Genomic DNA, 13500 nt, shown 5'->3' on the forward strand with positions numbered 1-13500 from the left:
TTGGGACGCATTCAGATTTAGTATTCAAACATTAGTCTATAGATTTCGAATTTGATTAGATAATGCTGTGTTAAACAAATTTGCTCATATCACAGTTTAATGCTAGTAATCAAATAATTTTTTTATTGTAAATTGTCTTTTGTGTGTCCTTGTATAAGGTATTTTTTTTAGAACTTACAAGAATTAATTTTAACATGCAGTTGTTAAAAAACAAAAGACAGTTTACTCAGTTCATAATGGAAGCATCGACATTATATTATTTTTGTTGCTAGAGTGACATTTTCGATATTTTGATACTATATATATTGTTCCTTGGTATGTCTGTTTGATTAGTGTACACAATGCTAGATTTAGGCGTTTTATTTCAAATAGTTAATAAGCTTACCAAGTCACTATCGACATAATCTAGTTTGCAAGCATTAGTAACACTTACTATTCAAAGGTGAAGGTTTGACATGTTAATTTATGTACACTCCAAAACGTCCATGTATAAATTGTATGACCAACTACTGACATTACAAAACTCTGTAGAGCAGCAGAGATGTAGACTTTGATGTCTTAATTACCATGGTAACCATTCTGTTGTTTTGTATTGTAAGTATCGCTTGCTAAATAAAAATAGTGAATATAAATATTACTTCATGCTATACCAGAGTGAGAATTATTATCGGCTCACTCCCGTAGTTGAAAAATGATGTCGCTGTCCTCGTAAAACAATTACTTACGCCGTATGAATTATAGCTTCAATTATAGCTCTATCACATTAAGCTATGCAATACATCGCAATTATTTCTTCTGTCTGTTCAAAACATAATAACATATTTATTTATGATTATGTCGTGCCTTGGTCAGCTTATGTCAACAAACAATATTTGAAATACATAATAATATGTAGATGCTTTCACAAGTTTTTATGTAGACATGTTTTTACGATTGTAAAGGTTAATTTGGCAGAATGCTAAATTGATATTAATATGTAATACTTTTCGCCGGTGATAATCATATAAATAGCCTTTACACCGTAAATTCATTTTGGCATGCGTATTGCTAGACCAATGCAGTGGAGTTCGCCGAAGAACGGCAAACCAAGCGCTGGATGGACGCCACAGCCGATGCAGGCCACGACCGGAGCGGGCTACCGGCCCATGGTGAGTTCACAACATACCTAATGCTACACATAACACTCGTGCCATAATCTAGATTCCTTAGCACAGGATGACAGCTAGATGTGCCACTTGCCGCTTTTTTTATCACTCACCATCGTGTCAATCTCTTACTTCACGTTCCACTTAGGCCTATCAGGCCTATCACAGACGAAAGACTTATCCGTGACGCACTTTTTAGTCTGTCATAATAAAACCTATACAATTATATGCAGTACCGCATACGACGCGCAAAAAGTCTGACACACAAAATATCCTCGTAGATCTGACAGACCGCGCAGTACAAAAAGTGCGCCACAAAATATGACGTTCACGTCAATACGCGCTAACGCAGGCGACGCTCACTTTTCATTCCATACTTGCTAATGATTGATGTGTATCATAGCGCTAGAAATCGATGTATCGATGTTATTATGTGAATAAAAATTCCTTTATTTATTTATGACGTAATGTAACCTTAATAAAACTTATTTGTATTTTTCTATTGAAGTCTGTAATGTCTCGCGTTTGGTCAGGGGGGACACAACTGTTGTTCAGTAAGTAGCACTACACGCGGGTATGTCTGCTCCCAACTCATGTCCGATTGGAACTAGAGTTCCCGTTGTGCTGCGAGTTCTTTATATAGCACTTAATGACACACGTATAATATCGATTGTTAACAACATATTTAATTCAGACTAGATCTAGATACTACAACTGAGTTTGGCGATATGCAGACCTTTCATCAGTTTTGCCACTAATCTGTGGATTTTTCTCACTCTTCCCAAAGGGAATCAAGTCACTGCTTGTTTAAGAGTAGATGTTCCCAGACTTTTGTGTCATTGACCACTTTCAAAATAAAGCCGGTTCCTATGTACCCCTGCAGCTACATTTCTAACATATCCCCAAAACTCGACAAGAATGTGAAGATTAGATCTAACTATGTATGGAACTTGCGTTGCGGCTGAGTTCTAACCACGAATTAATTAATAGTTTACGAAAAAAAGTAAAAAATGATTGGTTAATTAATTCAGCCACAGTCAATACTGTGCGTAAATGATGAGTAAACGTGAAAAAAAATATAGTTGGCCATAGATACCTAGGTAACACTGAAAATGTTTAGAAAATGAAAAACAGCTTAATGTAGAAAGTTACCAATAATTTTGATGTTTTTCGAAGTAATCTCCGTTTCTCTCTACACATCGTCGCATCTTCAGGGCTCATCGTGGTGAAGGAGGACCCTGCTTCGAGGGCGCTGCTGTCGAATTTTTTTCCAAGACAACAGGCAAACAGCGCGAGCGGTTGACATACCAGTCTGCAGTAACTGTCCTTCCATCTTCTAGCACAATTGTCGCGAAATGACCTTTTCGAGTACAGAATGAGGCAATCATCTGTTTTCCTTGACTTCTTCCTTTCTTTACCTTAGTTGGTCGATCCTCGAAAGGAAACACCCACTGAGCTAATTGACTTTTGGTTTCGGGTTCTATCCAGCTTTCATCACCTGTGACGATGTCAAATACAGCATTTGTGTCACCGCCGTTGAACTTATCTAACATTTGGCGACACCAGTCCATGCGAATATTGTTTCTGGTCGTCGGTTAAAGTATGGGGAATCCATCTGGTACAAAGCTTCCTGACGCCTAAATGTTCGTGTAATATTTTTTGAACTTGACTCATACCAATGCCTAGGCTTGCCCGTATCTTCTGATAGGTATCTTATATTCCTCTATCATGCGTCGCACAGCACTGATGTTATCTTCAGCAGTCGCTGTTAAAGACGTCTCTCACACGGATCATCATTGAGATTGCTACGTCCACGCTTAAACTCGTTAAATCAATTGTAAATAGTGGCACGAGATGGGGCTTCATTAAGAAATGCTAATCGCAGCCTATCATAGCTTTGTTGTTGAGTAAGCCAACAACGAAAGTCATAATAAATCATTGACAGAAAATTTTCTCGCGTTAGAGGTTAGGTTCATTTTCACGTGTAACAAGAGTTTTAGATTTGCCGCTAATCCACAAAAACAAATGACAAATGAATGCGATATATTACATTAGGTTACTAAAGAGTTCTTAAATTTAAATTCAAAAAAAGTTTTCATTAGCAATGTTTCTAAATGGCCAGTCCTAAACATTTTCAGTGTTACCCACGTACAAGGATCTACCAATCCTACCAATACTTTCTTCTTTTAGAAAACTCCCTATTCGTAGTGGTAAAAATAAAAAGAGAAATAGTGTTTTGTGTTTATTTATTCAAATATTATGTAATTTTCCATTATTTGATTTTAATATTAATCTCGAAAAAATACGTGAAATGGCGAGAAATAAGTTTCTAAAATAATAAACACATTTAAAGTTAATTCACAAAAATAAAGGTTATAAGGTTTTAAGTTGTAATAGTATTTATGGTCATACTAGTTATAGGGTTCGGTTAGCGGACATGACTGTCTGACATTTAGGCTGAAATCATTACAGCATACTTAGACTTTGCTCAGACTTTACTTACGTAAAACTTAGCTGAGTGTAATACAACGCGAACTTGACTATTGCATTGGCCTGTCTAAGTCAAAGACAAACTCAAATAAACTTTGTTCAATTAGGCTTAAACTAAGGGCTTTTGAATCGTCACTACAAATATTTCTTTTAAATTACTGAATTTACCATACTTATTATGTTCGTTAAAAGTTGAGCTCGTGATAACATACATGAAACGCAATGGCCATTCTTTTCAATAGAGAATTTAACTATGGCTGTCATATACATCTCTAAGGACTATATAAATGAAATTAAAAATTATATTGAAGAAATAACTACTAGGTATAAATAAAATTTGAAAACAAAATTTTATGAATGATGCGGGACTCGAACCCACGACCTCTGGCGTTCCGTACCAGTGCTCCGAGCCCCGCATCGTTCATAAAATTTTGTTTTCAAATTTTATTTGTGTATTAATTCTAGAAGTGAGGGTTACCACTTTAAAGACATAACAAATTGTTTTACTAGGTATAAATTGAATTTACCAATGGTAAAAATATAATAATATGAACCTATTAAATTACTAACTAATGCATTAACCGTTTATTGAAAACCCGTTGACGATTTAACAGTTTTTTCAAACTGTTGACCATTGACAAAAAACAGTTAAATTAAATTAAAAAGCCGCGCTTGGCAATCCATATTAGTTGTATTAGCTCCATCTATGTATGTTACTCGAAATTAAATGTTTAGGTAGCCTAAGTGCGCTTTCGCACTACGTCCGATCCGTATACATGAAAACTCGGTTCGGTGTAGTTAATATTATAAATAATATAATTATTTGTCATAATAACCTTAAAAATTATATTTATTGCAATGTTTTGGCTTTTTTTACATTTCAACTTTGAGACCGAGGCTTTTGAAATCCCTTTTATTATTTGTCACGCAGGGGTAACTATGTTGTGTTCCCCTATCTTGCTATTCTCCATTTTTAGGTAGATATGAAATAGCTTCCGCATCATAATCAATAGGCCTTGTCCGTTACTGTACCATCAGAGCCTTCTTTATACGAGTAATGGGCAGCTTTTATCTTTCTGTCAAGTTTTTTTTTTATAAAAAACGGGATGAGCAACATTTTAACATGATGGGGAGTGGTCAAACATAAAACTTGCACTAATTTGTCGGAGAGCCATATTGAAAGTAAGCAATAATTAGCAATGAGCGCAATCAAGACACAGCTGTAATTATAGTTAAGGTTTAAGTCAAATTTAACTTTAACATATAACTTGGCATTGTTAAAATTAAAAAGTGAAATATCAAGTCAATATCGAATATTTTATTTATTTAAAGCCTTCGACAGGTCGCTATTCAGCTCTTTAACATTAACAATAGATTAGACGGTTACTGTTAACAGTAGTTATGACGTCATCTAAAGGTTGTCAAATGGTGTAACTCATTTCTTGTACGTACTTTTACATGTTTGTTAATGATAAAGTTGGTTAACGCAACCAAGTCTACTTGTATAGAAAATTATTTTCAAGACTGTCATTTTTGTCCATGTCACGTCTTGTCAACAACATGTCGTTACTCAAAATGTAATGTTGAATAGTCAGCAGTCATGTTACCAAATGTAAGCTTGGTGAAATAGGGGCCACTAATAAAGCGGGTTATTATTATATGAAATAAGAATAGGCGGGAATAAGTAGGTACCGAATATTATCGGTTTATCATCTGATCTGAACGGCTATATTCACAAAACAAAAGTTTGTCAAGTAAACGCATTTGCATAAATTTTAAGGTACGGTTGTATATGAGAACCAAATGTTTTCTTCATAAGTTTTCTTAAGTGTTAATTTCCGCCAATATTAATATTTGTCTTTAAACAATTCGACACGTGTCAAATGTGCTGTGACGAAAAAACAACATGTGCCAGATTTTGGCGAGTTAACATGTTCTGAGGATGCCTCGTGCATTAAATAGTTTCTTTAATATACTCAATGGAAAATGGATATCAAATATCTGACTATACTTCATTATTTTAAGACATAAAAAGGCATAAAAGGCATTTATTTTCTCAAAATTGATTCCTTTAGAATTCTTTTTGATGTCATTTCTTATACTACTAGATACTACTACCGCTTCGGAAACAAATGGCGCTCTGAGAGAGAAGAAGCGGCGCAAGAAACTCTCCCAGCATTCTTTTTTTTTGCGCTCTTTTCAATAAAAATATACAATATTGTACAGTCGCTATAAAATAATCACAATCTAGTCCCAGGCTGTCCGATCATTTAGATATTCAGCAGGATATTGGTGCTGTTTCTTTTCTTCTCAAACGAGAGGAGCAAAAAAAATAATATTATTTATAGCCGAATTATTTTTCTTCTTGTCTTTGTTTTGGTATTGCCTTCGATATTAGTATTCTGATACAAAAAATTAAAAAATAATTAGTTTGTTTTTATAATTAGTGTACATAAACCTGTACCTACATTAATAAGTACTTACCTATTAAAACTTTAATTGGTTACTATTTCATCACTTTGGTACTCCTCGTCTGATAAAGCCACATTAGTATTTTATATTTACAACGTTACTATTATAATATTATATTAGGTAACTATTTACTGATATTCAGACCAAGAACGAGTAATGCCCATAGTTACTTGTTGTTGTATGTTTTATAGTAAAACATACAAGAGAGAATGGTTGGTGATCACTTACCACTAGTAAACCGGAAGCCTGATTTAAATTGCTTTCTTATAAATACTTTCTACTCCTCTACTTTGCATTGTGTTTTTTGGTGCCACAGACAACTAAATCTAGATTAGGTGTGGTATATTCATAGAAATATTAGGTAATACTTAGTACATACTATATTACTTACATAATATTTCTATGTTTAAATCATTACATTTAACTTTTTATGTCAACTTAAGAAAAAAAATTGTAAATATAATATACCAAAATTCTGTTAGATATATTCTTTAATTTTCACATTTCCCGCGTTGGCTGTATAGGTGTACCATTGCATTCCTTGAAGTAAAAATCACTTACCAGTGAAAAGTAGTATACAATACATTTCCCGCCCATTTAATCAGCAGCTCTAAAACTTGTAGAAAAGTTATTGTATGCGGAGACGTTATATATATCTAGGTCAAAAAACGCTCGTGGCGTTATTCATTGCGATTTTCGTCTGCGGCTCACATCGCAACCCACACCACTCACGTTTTTTGACCCTTCTTATACAACTGTTGAATAAAACACTATTGTTTGTGAAACCTGCCTTATCTGTATCAGTCGGCAAGTTGCACAGTAATTAACATTATTTATTTGGGAGTTAGTTGGCGCCTCTTATCTCTCCGCTTGCCCGCTAGCTCTGTACCTGTACTCTCCTCTTTTGATTTCATTCCTGAGCATGGCGTCGCCCTTTTTATTTGCGTTGCAGGGCCAAGGCATGAACCTACAGCCAATGTCCCATACTCTACCCCATATGTACCATCCTCCGCATTATGTTATGGTAAGTTGCTATATTTATTTTTTCTACCCTCATTTTGTGCCAGTAGGTCGATTGTATTTTCAAGTAACTTTATACTCTTATATCATTACAGGAAACGTATTTATAATGTATACTAAAATAAAAAAATATAATCGACCTACTGTACTCCTTATTTTTGCTTGTTATTTTTATTTTGAACCTTTTAAAATGTCATAATAAAACTAAGTGCTATAAACGTCATCTAAATAGTCCGATTTTTAACATTTGATAATAGTGGCGTTTGTAACCTTTATCTATATAGCATACCTAATCCTTAAAATATTTTTAAATAATCTTCACACAGGAGCAGAGACACACAGGTAAACTGTTGCACGCGTGTGTGCATGATGTTACATTTTTATTATTCATGCATTTATCTATGAATAATATTTTATTACATCGCGAATTAGCATCATTGCTGTATTTTACTTATTGTACATCTAGCTTATTTTCCCTATAATGCTCTATCTTACATGTTAATAAATTATATAATATTAAAGGCAAATTAAAACAAATAATTGTAAAGCGGTCCTTGGAAACAAAAACAGAGCATTATCAAATAGGCTATTCTTCTTTTCTTTTTAAATATATTTTACAATAATCGTAAATATTTGACTGGCAACTGGTATTTCCAATTTCTGGAAATAATTTTCTTAGCTAATAAAAATTGTTTTAAATTCAAATGATAAATAGTCGCGCCAAAAAAAGAGCCGCCATGATCGAGACGTCTTAATAACATAAATAAAGAAATGTAAAATGAGCAGTACATTGAACATTGCTTATTGATTTTTCTTTAGATAATTTATATGTCTCTTGCTGTTAGGCAACCGATAACAAGAGGCCAGTAATATTAGTTTAGTGTGCGGTCAAACCACGTCTTACACTCGCGATTTGTATGACACTTTGTGTTAGTGTGCGTGAATATCTCAAAATATAGGTCTATCTAATATATATCTAATTTATACGTCTAGAGTCTATCTAGACGTATAAATTATCCAAGGACTATATCTATAAATAAAAACGTACTCTCATAGTCTGTATCGATGGTGTGTTGCTAAAGAAAATTGTTTCTGCTATAGTGATGTCACAAAATGGTGGTCGACGTTTTCAGTCACGTGATATACGGATAATAAAACTATGATTTTAATTATGAAAATATGGATAATTTATAATATAAATTCTTATTAATTCGTATTTCTTATGGTAAAAACTGATCATAATTTAAATACTTCATAATTTAATTCTGATAGATGAAACTGACCTATTCTTGAAATGTCAAGTTTGAAAATCTGAATGTTTCATATTGCAGCAACAACCGGGCATGGTAATCGGTATGAACGCACCCATGATGTCGATGGGGGGCCTTTCGCAAATGAGACCTCCAATCCCGCCGCAGCCCACCAACCACTTCACCTAAACTTGTCGTCTATTGTCTATTGTACCGAATGTTAATGAGATTATCGATATTGGGGGAAAATTTACTAATGCTCAAACACGTTGGCAAAACCAGGGGGCTAATGATGGGAAGGCCTGATACCAATCTCGATGATCTTGAAATGACAGCTCACCGTGAATTCTAATTTGATTGTACACTTAATGTCGATCTGTTTGACGGGTCTTACTTAACGTCACAGCTACGGTGTCGTTCGTAGTGTTAAGGCGTGGATCCATATCTCGCCCGTGTCTCCCCTCGCCGGAATCAATAATAATATATCAAATATAAACTCACTAGTTCTACCCTAAGGGGGTGGAGGGGATGTGAGACTCCCGTGCGCAATGGATCCTCACCTTGTAGTGTTATTTAATCTGGACTGTATATAGATATGATTAGACACATGTGCTTTGTTTCAAAGAAAATGTATTGTGTGGGCGGCTCTTGTTTTTAGGTTAGTTTAATTGTAATGTCGAGTCAAATATTATGTAAATAATTGAAGTACATCACTCTCCGGCGCTTCCTCAAATATATTGTTATGTTTGCTGTTTCTTTTTTCCACTGCGCTATCGTTTTGATGTTATAATATATTATCGGACTACCCTCATATATTTTTGTTTGAAAAAATTCGTTAAAACACCGCTGATATATATTTGGTGCTAAGTTTTATGACAAGTTACGATATTTTGCTAAAAGCTGCAGCTATGAAGCTATTATATTAATGTATTATTGGCGCTTGGACACACTATTAATATATAATTGTGCTACTAGCCTTTTCAGGTGGCTCACGATTGAGTTGCTAATTATATATTCAAATAACATTCCATTATTGTACAAAAGTAATCAATCATTTATATAATATTGACCTATATGGCCCGACGGTTATTTTTCTTAGTTTTCATTAGCACCATTAAATTATAATAATTAGCAAAAAATTTAATTATATCTTCTTCAAATTCGTGCTTTTAAACTTTCGATTTGATATTAAATTGAGATCATGTTCCGAAAATTATAGGTTTTGCGCTCATGTATATTTTGTCCAGATATTATAAGAGGTTTGTTGCCATAAATAAAAATATAACCTATATCTAGTTGCTAGTGACAAACCACAGATTACCTTATGTAATCAATCAATAGAAATTTTATATCACCAGAAGTACGGTGGTTATTATTCGTAGCACATATTTTATCGTTACCAACCGATTATCTATTTATGGTATTTCAAAGTATGTATTCTCTCGTTATCGTTATATTGATGTAATAAATAATTACTGAAAATAAAAATATAAATCGATATTTATTTGCCAGTGTGATATTTCTACAAAGACTGTAGATGAAAATTATTAATTGGCTTGTGCTCTAATATTATTATTACACAGTAATATCAGTGCTGCCATATTTTTTTTTAATCTGAACAGAAATTTTTGTAAACTACTAAAGCATAATCAATAACAGATTACTAAACAGCAGGTTAAAATACTTCACAAACGCAGCTTGCTTTGAACAGCCTGATGATGATTCAAATTTAAAGTCATGCACAACCTTCTTCTAATTTTCTTTAGTAAATGAGGAGCTGGTGGAGAAAAAGGAAGCTTGTTTAATTTAAAGGTTCTATTTTTACAGTAAATCTAAAACATTTGATATGTTAGATTGTCGGTTTATATGGGCTTTTAAAAAGGGCAGAAATCAATTTCAAACCAGTAATCGATTTTGAATGTCTGCTAAATGATTTGAAGCTTTGTTTATTATAATAACAAGATAACATATAGCACCAGCTTCTCAAATTGAGTATCTAATGCATGTATTTGTATTTGATTTAATATAACTCTCTTAATAATACTATCTCATATAAAATCGATTCACGAAAGTTGACCACAAATGTCGGCCGTCTGCGCATTTGAAAAATAAACAAACAATCATGAAGAAAAGACTTAAAACCAAATAATATTTTAATGTAAATAAAATAATATATAGCGACTGAGGGGCCTATCACGCGACAAGCGCGTAACAATGGCGTGGCGTTGGTCTTGACACATTCCGTCTGCGCTTCTCACCGCATCCCAAGGAGATCTGAAAATATCTCCTGCATTGTGCTCATCTTTCGTGAATCTTACTATACACAAATTGATATTTTAATTATTTTCAAAAATGTTATATCCGTTATGAACATCAAATCGCTCATGCTTTGTGAAATATTTGTGGTAGCTGAAAACACCATGGCTCGACTGTCTTGCCATAGACAAATGACTTTTTTTTAGCTAGACGCGCCTACTTTAATATACTTTTCTGTGATGTTAAAATTATTGTTTTATAATTAGTTATTCATTATTAGATGCGTGTTTATACAGATCGTCTATATCCGTGTTTACTTAATCCAGTGTCGTCCGACTTAGCCGTGGCCCGTGACCAATCCAAATGTAATGGCGCTAAACATGTAATGCCACGGCTCACATTAATACACTGATTTACACGTTTAGTTTCTTTTACTTTACTAAGTTTTGTCTTATAATTTGTATTTGTAAATACCCCATTTATATAATTTGCTAGTTATGTCGTGCCTTAAGCTGTTTATTTTATTTATGAGAATTAAATGTATGAAGTCTATCCTGTTTTCTTTTATTTTGCTTTAACATAGAATATATTAATATACTTAAATGTTATAATAGTAACGACAATACTTAAATCAAATATTTGATGGTGTAAAGAAAATAGGTAACTAATGACAAGGTATATTCAGTCACTAGGAATGTGGCAACATTTACCATTATTTCAGTGTTGTGTTCATGCACATGTCAATGTTTACCTCCACCGACCAATGTAATATTATAGATAAAAGAATCATTAAAGCTGTATTTCAGTCAACATTACTTGGTAGATTGTAATTTATGTATCGATGAAAATATATGAAACACTACATATTAATGTGCATTAATTATGTATTTCCGAAATATTCTAATGGGAGCTAATATATTTTTGTTAAATCTCCTGTTGTAGTAGTCGATGTATGTATTAGATTGCATAATATTGCTTACGTTGTATGTGTGTTGTTGCAACAATATAGGTAGCTGTTTATCTATGGAAATATAATAATTACTCAGTTTATTAGTATTTCATTTGGCCAATTTGGTCACACCTTTTGAATTCTTCTGGTCCTTTTTTAATTTTCCATATACACAACTAAAATCGAAAAAAACTTGTCTCAGAAAAACTATTCCTTAAATGCTGTACTTACTGCTTACTAATTACCACGCTTGTATTGCTTCAGTTACACGTAATGGGTTAATATTATGGGGTAATTCAAAAAATTCTTCAATTTTTTTTCTGTCTAATATTAAGTACCACTATTATTATCAACATTCTGTTATTTTACAAATAGAAAATATTCAACATCAACTGCTCAATAATGGCTTTTTTGGCAAATGGCCACTCTATTTATATTAGATACATTTGCAGCTCAATAGGACGAAGGACGGGCTGTCCAAGTTATCACTATCCCATATCTCCATAGAATTTTCCTTTAAAAGTTTTGGATGTTTTCTAAATATTGGACTTACTTTCATACATCATGGATTTCCAATTAATGCTTAGGTCATGAGAGAAAATTTGGTAATGGTGGAGGGATCCTATTTGTGAGGCTGACTTAGCACATGCATTACCAAGGATACCCAAATGACCTGGTATCCATGCTAAAATAATGTTAATGTGGAGTATATGGCACTCATGTAATAACTCTCTTATTTTAAATATAATTGGGAACCTAATTTTTGAACGGAATGGGTTTGAGAGGATTGCTTGGAGGCAACTTTTAGAATCTGAAAGGATAATGGAGTTTCTCAAACTGTGGGACTAAATGAATTGAATGGCCTCTAATATAGAAATTGATTATCCTGTAAATATAGATGTGACAGATGGGCAACTATAACTCAATATAATTCTAGTAGAGGGAATCCATACTGCTTGCTGCTCCAACAGAACTGTAGATGCATCAGTAAAAATTAAATGCCAGTTTTGGAAATTTGAGTGCATAATGTTGGACAAGGCTTTATTTGCTTCTATTGTGTTCTTATCAATACCCAAATCTAAAATTATGGAGGGCTGAAAGGTTAGTGCATCGAAGGGCATTGAAAATAAAGGTAATTTGGAGGTTTGAAAGAGACTGTTAGGTAGGTGAGACAGTAGTAGGTAACTATGAAGTAAGGTAGGACTGTTCTCATTAGATACATTGGTACTATGTAGAGTGGCAAGTAGCTCCAGTTTTTGAAGCTGGGGGAAGGGATGTTCTCGAAATTCAGATATTTTAAAAAGTAATTTATTAGCAAGGAACTGACGAGTGACGGAGTGATAGAGGTGGTTCCACACACTCAACTTGCATTGCAATGATAGGACTGGACTTCATTGCACCTAAGATTATGCGTAAACATTTTTACTGAATCTTATCTAATTTCTGTAGACCTGATTTGTTACCCGGGTCCGTATGATAGCATTGTAGAGAAGTTTTTGGGTGAAAGGGTGGGCTCCCCACCACACATCAGATAGAGAACGAAGGATGTTAATGTTACCCCATAATACTTTTGGGAGATATATTCTGTGTGTTTAATGCCTGTTAATTTGTTGTCCAACCACACACCCAAAAACTTGACTTTAGTCTCCATCGGTATAACCTCTTCGTATATTTTTATGTTTATGGAAGGTTTGAGTCTTGTTAGAGAAAAGAACAGATCTACTTTCGGAAACACATTGATACATGAGAGATACTCAAGAGCATAATTTAGGCGATCAATTGATTCTTCTATTGACTTTAGGTTGAGACCGAGTTCTAATGTTTTCTCACCATAAGTTGAAATTGTTGTGTTGTTTGCAGCGTACAATTTAAATGGTAGAGGCGTTGCTTTCAGGCCTAGTTTTCTTGGTAGGACGGA

At 33.7% G+C, this 13500-nt stretch overlaps 1 protein-coding gene across 9 annotated transcripts in view; it reads left to right on the plus strand.

The window, feature by feature from the left end:
* LOC126976954 (phosphatidylinositol-binding clathrin assembly protein LAP) overlaps nt 1-11681 on the plus strand; it is a 56743-nt gene extending 45062 nt beyond the window's left edge. For 8 of the 9 annotated variants that reach the window (XM_050825563.1, XM_050825600.1, XM_050825613.1 and 5 more), the window contains 3 exons: nt 1052-1148; nt 7060-7131; nt 8459-11681. In XM_050825563.1, coding sequence (XP_050681520.1) covers nt 1052-1148; nt 7060-7131; nt 8459-8566 — 277 coding nt within the window. In that variant the 3' untranslated portion in view covers nt 8567-11681. The remainder of the gene's footprint in view (nt 1-1051; nt 1149-7059; nt 7132-8458) is intronic. The other variant, XM_050825591.1, reaches the window with a different exon arrangement.
* The last annotated feature ends 1819 nt before the right edge of the window (nt 11682-13500 follow it).

Source organism: Leptidea sinapis, chromosome 2, assembly GCF_905404315.1.
Source record: "Leptidea sinapis chromosome 2, ilLepSina1.1, whole genome shotgun sequence".
Classification (NCBI taxonomy): Eukaryota; Metazoa; Arthropoda; class Insecta; order Lepidoptera; family Pieridae; genus Leptidea; species Leptidea sinapis.